This window comes from Sitophilus oryzae, unplaced genomic scaffold (genome assembly GCF_002938485.1).
Source record: "Sitophilus oryzae breed Bouriz unplaced genomic scaffold, Soryzae_2.0 scaffold_1977_pilon_pilon, whole genome shotgun sequence".
In the NCBI taxonomy this organism is placed as follows: Eukaryota; Metazoa; Arthropoda; class Insecta; order Coleoptera; family Curculionidae; genus Sitophilus; species Sitophilus oryzae.
The window spans coordinates 2102768-2110175 of record NW_022146698.1 but is presented as its reverse complement, the minus strand read 5'-3'; the positions used below and the strand labels follow the sequence as shown (position 1 = coordinate 2110175).

The following is a 7408-nucleotide window of genomic DNA, read 5'->3' as shown; positions in this document are numbered from 1 at the left end:
CCTTGTGGAGGAGGGGCGAGGATTCTGCCAAATTATTTTGTCATCACACAGAAGTCGAATAGGTACAAAAGATGTTATAAAAACAGCAGAATCGCTTGCTTCTTGTCCGTGGAATGCCTGCTTATAGGCACTATGGCCTGAACTACCGTCGAATCCCCATTTTGAAACTAAACACATATTTTTCAGGTTTTCATGACCAAGTGGCTCGACAACATTATTTAAAACTTTAAATAGACGTTCAACTGTGAGATCTAAAATAGCTTGTGTTTTTACCTCCACTGAAGTATCTCTTAATTTGACGTCACATTTAGCTGGGTAGCATTTTTTCTTCTCCAACTGTAATACCTTATAAGATGGATATCGGTCAGGACTGCTCATTCTTACTAGGTTATATTGATGTCTTGATAATCTTGAATCTATAAACAGAGCAAGGGCATCTTCACCAGTCATTTTTTCAGGTTTACCGTTGTTTGATGATTGGTAAGCTTTTAAAAATTTACTTGATGTTGTTGGACTTGAAGAAGTTATTTCTTTCAATATTTTTGCAGCATCCGGATTTCCAGAACTCCTAAAAGACATTTGCGGGGCAAAACTTAGTTCTGCAATAGACTTGGATTTGCGAAGGTTTTCACTTTTTTGCGTTTTGTTCGTTCTGCGCAGTCTTCAAATTCGATTTCAGGTCGGCCGCGCTTAAACGATGTTGGCGGCTCAAAAATGGTAAAGGAAATAGGCATATCAAGCCAAGAAGAATACTTATTCAAAAATTTTGTTGTAGATCTGCCTATCTGCGACCATTTAGTTTTAAACTGATTTTTAAAAACGGCAATTTTCCTGTCAACATCATTTTGCCCCTCGCCTTCAGTATGGATTATTTCTTGAACGTGATTGATCAAAAATGTAATCTGCTCGTCAATTGTGGCCTTATTAGCACTTCTCATAACTTGAAACAATTCTCTTCTTGTCATGGATTTAGAACGTGTTTCTAAAACATAAAATGTTTTTAAAATAACTAAAAAACGACATTAATTATTGTTAACATTTTAATTTTTTTAAAATAAGCGTTACATTTTTCTTAACCATTTCAAAAATCGCAAAAAATCGCATGCAAAATTGGAGTTTTCTAGTTGTGTAACAAATATATTTTTAATTTTTAAAAACAAAAGTGCTTGATATTGCTTGATATACAACTAGAAGTCTTGCTTTAACTCTTTGAAGGGCAACATTTGTCAGTAAATAAAAGTGCTAGAGGGGCATGATTTTTTTCATTACTTTTTAATAAAAATATTTAACAGAACTAAGAACAAATATTCAAAATAAACTCTAAAACTATGAAAAACAATTTTTTATATATAAATAATGACGTCATTACGTGGTACATACATACCATTGCCCCAGTATAATTTTACTCGAAAGTGTGGAAGTCCTGGAAGCATGTCTTGTTTGCCCCCAGACAGAGAGGAACTCGACAAACCGAACATATCCAGTTGGTACGAACTTGCTGTTTTGATGTACTGCATTTTGCACATCGCCGCCGAGAATCTCTTTCCGGTTGATGGGAACTTTGGTTGTGCCTAATTTCTAGGGGAATGAATGGCTTAAACTGTTTTTTAGCAACTGTTTCTCCACAGCTATAAGCTTTCCTTTTGTTTTTTATAACCAGGTCTGCAACTAGTCCTTGTGATACGCTTCTTCTAAACTCTTTCATGGATATTTTTGGCGAATGAAGTTCTTTATATAAAACGAAAGCGTTTACTACTGCTGCATCGAGAAAGTAGAAGAATATCCTGTGCCACCATTTTTTTGATTTCCTGTTTATTTTGTACAAATTCAGATTTTGATCAAATTTATCAACAAAATTCATGTTGGCGTTATAATCTGACAGCGCTTGCGGACAACGAACTTTGGTTGTAGTACCATTCTTTTCTTTCCTATTGACCTCAGTGGTTCCAAAAGGAGAATGAAAATTTGACAGTAAATAGACACTACGCTTATCTCTCCATTTAAAAGCTACAATTCTTGATGGATTGCTAAAAACTTCAAATTCCCCCCTCTTCAATTTTCGATCCGGTTTAAACACCGGCAAAGTTTTTCTCGATGGATTTACGGTACCACAGGCATGAATTAGTTTTTTCTTCAGGTCTTCCAGAAGTTCGGTACTATTGAAGAAGTTGTCGAAATAGACAATGTGCTCTTTATTTTCCAATCCATTGAGCATTTGTTTAATAACTCTGGCACCTAATTGTTTTTCGGCGTCCTCCGCTTTACCGGTATATATATCAAATTTTTTGACAGTAGCCATTTTTATTCGCTAAAATCCATACCTTGTATCCTCGTTTAATAGGTTTTTTGGGCATGTACTGTTTGAGCGAGCTTCTACCTTTGAATTTTATCATTGACTCGTCTATTACAAGTTCCCTACTTGGAGCCATACACCTTTCAAAATTCTCAGCTAACGAATCAATAATGGTCGCACTTTGTACAATTTATCGTAGTGGGCTTCTCCCTTTTTAGGCATTAGCACGTTATTATTGAGATGGAAGTTCGAAAGGAGCCAACTAAAGCGCTTCACAGGCATCAATCCACTTATGTAAGCATCATTTATATCAGGAGAAGTACTCCAGTAGTCCCTATAGCTCGGTAATCGTTTAATTCCCATTAATAAATTTATGCCTAGAAAGGTTTTTATTTCTGAGATTTCGGTAAGTTTTTGTTTGCTGAAAGACTGCTGTGCGTACAAATTTGTCTGGAATACTATGTGGTCAAGCAGACCATCATTAAAAAATAACTTGAAAAGTTTGTACGGAGTAGGATCAACCATTTCTCTCACAACAGGTTTAATTCCGGACTCTGACGTAAAGTTTGAGGGGGGTACTGGTTCAACAAGCTTAGACCAGTCGTTAGAGTTTACGGGTGGTACAGGAAGCAGATTAGTTGCTAAAATAGATAATGGCACGTTATCTTCTGGATCAGTATCAGAATCAGTAAAATTCAAAGCAGGTGTAGTTTGGTCCAACAGTATTTGGTCATCTTCATCTTCCGACTCACTAAATACAGACTCCGGCTCGGAAGGTATTGGCTCCGCGTCGTTATATATATTATTCAATTCATCTTGCAGGTCATCATAACTCCAACCTTTTAGCTTAAATGGTAACGAATCCATATCTTGAATATCTAAAAAATAATGAGGCATAATCAGGACAGAATATTTGCCTAAGCGTGCAACGGTACACTTATAGTACCACAACAAACTACCAAGATAAAACAAAAAAAAAAATATTTTTTTCTTGTACCAAAATAATATTATTGTTATAAATGATCAAATATATTATTACTACAGGAAAGGCACCTATATTTTATTATATTTCACTTACTTTTCTGTATATTCAGCAGACTTTCACTTGCAACCACCTTAACGCTATGATTTTATCAATAAAACTGATCGCAGAACCGAAACTGCCACGTGCAACAGTTTAAATCAACAAACAGCCGTCAGAGTGCGACCAATATTACGTTGGTCGAGAAAATGCTCCATTGCACAACTAGCTAAAAATGTTTGAAGGGGTGGTACATTTTTTAGACCGGTGCCCCACTAATACATATATTTTCCGGGTACAATTTTTATACCGGTGCCCCTCAAAGAGTTAAAATAAAATAAAATAATTTTTTGTCAAAAAATATGCGAGAAGCTCAATGCCATTATTCAAAATACCAAAAGTCATTTTGATAATGTAAAGCAATAATAATACAATACATACCTGTTAATTGATCCTCCATATCACACGAAATTATAATAAAAAACTTTAAAATCACAAGACACTAATTAAACTTTATCAATTTAGCGGTGAAATCAAACTGTGATAAGAGTTCTTAAATTTCGCAATTTGTAATGATTCGTTTATTGCTTCGCTGTTGTTATATGTCAAAAACAATCTGTTATTTTGTTGACACACATGGTGGCTAGATGTTGATTGCATAGAAACGGTATTTGCTTAAATAAATATTTTGAAATAAATGCCAACTTTGACGGTACCTTGCCCCAGTGTGCGGCGTAATTAACACAGGAAATTGTCGTGGATACTGTTTTTGATTTTTAGTTTGTTTTTTACATATTTTATGGGAATGTTTCACTTTAGGTCCCTAAAATTCAAATCGAACTTTATTTCTATATACAATACAATACATAAAATAAGTACAATACATTTTTTTTATTATTAGGTTTTCATGTATTTATAACAAAATATAATAATGTACTGACACATGTTTTTGCGCTAAGTGAAGGTTAGGTTGTATGTTAGGTGACACAAGATGTCACCTTTAACTTGTGTTGCAAAAACATATATCTGAGTTTAAAGATGACGAGTTCAAGCGGGAGCGAAGACGGAGACAAGGTCTATTTTAAATATTTATTTTACATAAAAACTTTGTTATTTCAAATGCAACACTATGTATTTTTTTAAATAAGTTGAAGCAGATTTCAATGCTCTTTCAAACTATATTAGGGTTTCCTATACCTATCTGGCTTAGATTTTGAATAAAAAGCGATTTTTCAATAAAATTGTAATCAACATGGCTGGTGTCGCCATGGCAATTTTCTAGTGACACTTAGTAGCTATTTTCAAAATCGACATTAGTTTATGGATTTTATTTAAATTTATAACAGGTTATTTTTATTTAATTTACCTACGATAAGGTGAAAAAGTAAGTATTTATTATTTTATCAAGAAAAATGAATTAGTATCTGCTGGCGGAAGGAATGGATATGTTACTAGTGATTTTATTCTGTGAGGACAATTGCTTGTTGGCCTGACGTATTTCGCAGAGCTGATGGTGGTATATGAAAAACATATTAGGCAGAAACCTGTCATTGGAAGTGAATAAAATGAATTTGCCTTAATTGGTTCTTTTATAGAAAATCCAATATATCTAAGTCATCGTAATATAAATCAAAAAGAACTACTTCTTTATTTTTCTTGATAAAATAATAAATACTTACTTATTAAACTATCGTAGGTAAATTAAATAAAAGTAAACTGTTATAAATTTAAATTAAATACATAAACTAATATCGGTTTTGAAAATAGCTACTGTCACTAGCAAATTGCCATGGCGACACCAGCGATCTTGATCTTGATTGCCATTTTATTGAAAAATCGCTTTTTATTCAAAATCTGAGCCAGATAGGTATAGAAAACGCTAATATAGTTTGAAAGAGCATTTAAATCTGCTTCGCCTTAATTTAAAAAATACATAGTGTTGTATTTGAAATAAAGAAGTTTTTTATGTAAAATAAATATTTAAAATAGACCAGCAATTTCTGATACCCCTGTATACATTTAAAAGAGAAGCAATAAAAAATTTTAATAAAAATAAAAAAAATAAAATAGTGCGTTGGGCATCTGTAGCTCCTAGAATAAAAAACTTGGGAATTTTGTTTAGGCGCAAACCTAAAGTATGTACTAGAATGTATTTCAGAAAAATATTTTAACTTCGGTGTGGCTCAAAAAAATATTTTAACTTCGGTGTGGCTCAAAAAAGTGTGAGTGGATCGGGATGATTTTTTTAAACGGAACACCCTGTATATTATTTTTTCAATAGATGGAGAATTAAAAAATGAACATTTTTTGCTTTTAGAGTGTTCAAAAAAAATTTAGCGGTTTCGCATCATATGGCATTGTATAAAATAAATACCCGTCAGAAGAACATAGGCACCAAAGCTTGAAGCCAAAACGTACCGGCTTGCCTTTGATGAACATTTTAGAAGAATGCCTTCCAAAATATGGCACCATTTGTTCATCAATTGATAAATGAAAATTGAAAATTCCCCATTACAAGTTTTTTCTATTGATGATGTCCACAAAAGGCCTTATTTTGGAGAACTTTTAATTTTTGTCCAATTGTTCATTGTCAGACTGATGCAAATTTTGTTTTTTACTATAAAACCTGTTTCTACTCTTGCAATTTTTCATAATGCCCACACCTTTGTCTTCCTCAGTGGACCAGTACATTGAAGTTTGTGGTAAAGTGTGATATCCGAAAAGATACATTATTCCAATAAAATTTAACAATTCTTCCTTAGAGACTATGAAGTCATGTCTATTATTATCTGCAGCATATTTATGTGAATATCTCAAAACTAAGTCTGTCACTTCGTCAAAAAATAAAAACACTTCTAAAGGTGTCTTATCACCTACAGCTACAGCTACGTTTTCTTTGTCTTGATGTTCAGTTGATATTGGAGAGTGTGTATATTCTATTTCGCCCTTGAGCCACTGCGATGTAAGAACAGTATTACGGCAAGCTGAAGTAGTAATTTTTCGACTTTTGGTTTCTAAAGTTTCTTCATCAGAAGAGTCCCAATTGTTAAATATTTTATTAATTCAATTTTTTTTAATTTCCAGATTTCTTGCTACAGGCGACTCGTATTCCACCATTGGACACAGCTTTCGTATCGGGTTTTCAACAGTAGCTGCTATTTAATCATAAATGTGTTCCGGAAGACTTAATCCTTCACTACGAAGACCTGCTAATCACCTACAGGGAATGCTTCACGAAACGGCAGCCAGTTCTTCACGACGACATTCGGACGGTGGATACACAAGAAGTGATACAAGGATTCGATTTCCTGCACAAAAACAGATTTCAACCGGAAATCTCCCTCCAGGATATAGATAGAGAACTAGAAAAACTCAAAATTTAAGTGAGGATGCAGTCAATAATCACCACATAGGCTAATAAAACTACTTTTTCTAATTTGTTAAGCTTTCGAGAATTTTATTCCCATCAGGACAGTTTCTAAAATGTATAAATAAAAAAGGCATTAACATTTTAAAATTGTATAACAGAAAAAAACAACTTACGACTGAGTGAATTAGCAAAAAAACATCCTTTGCTCAAAAAAGCCTTAAAAACTAGCATCGTATGACATTGCACTACAAGGACATTTCCTTTATAAAATATTAAATTACATATCCAACGATATTACTTTTCATTTCAACACAAACAAAAAGATTTTTTTTCACAATTATATAAGATCTTCTTCCCTTTTACCCTTGAGTGAAAGGAAACAACGTGTACCACCGAGCAAGACATGTCAAGTACTCAATCAGTTAAATTTACAACCCACAACATCATTAAACAACGAATTAACTAGAAAAAGAGAGAATCGAACACCCACGGTGTTAGGAACGATTATGTGTACACTGATTAACTTTGATAGATTTATGTAACTCCAAAATGTAATTATATATATTACCAAGATTCTGTAAATCAGTTTTTTTATTTAAACAATTCTTATCATAAAAAATATGTGTCATTTCTAAGAACAGCCGCTTATAGTATTTCGATTCCCTCACAAGAATTACAACGTCCGAAAAATATCATAATATCAGAACATCATTTGATGGTCTGT

At 33.2% G+C, this 7408-nt stretch overlaps 1 protein-coding gene across 1 annotated transcript; it reads right to left on the bottom strand.

Moving 5' to 3' along the window:
- Nucleotides 1-1402: 1402 nt before the first annotated feature.
- On the bottom strand, nt 1403-2299 carry LOC115883715 (piggyBac transposable element-derived protein 4-like). Its single transcript, XM_030902114.1, has one exon. It carries the CDS (start codon nt 2297-2299, stop codon nt 1403-1405), a length of 897 nt encoding a protein of 298 aa, XP_030757974.1.
- Nucleotides 2300-7408: the final 5109 nt, after the last annotated feature.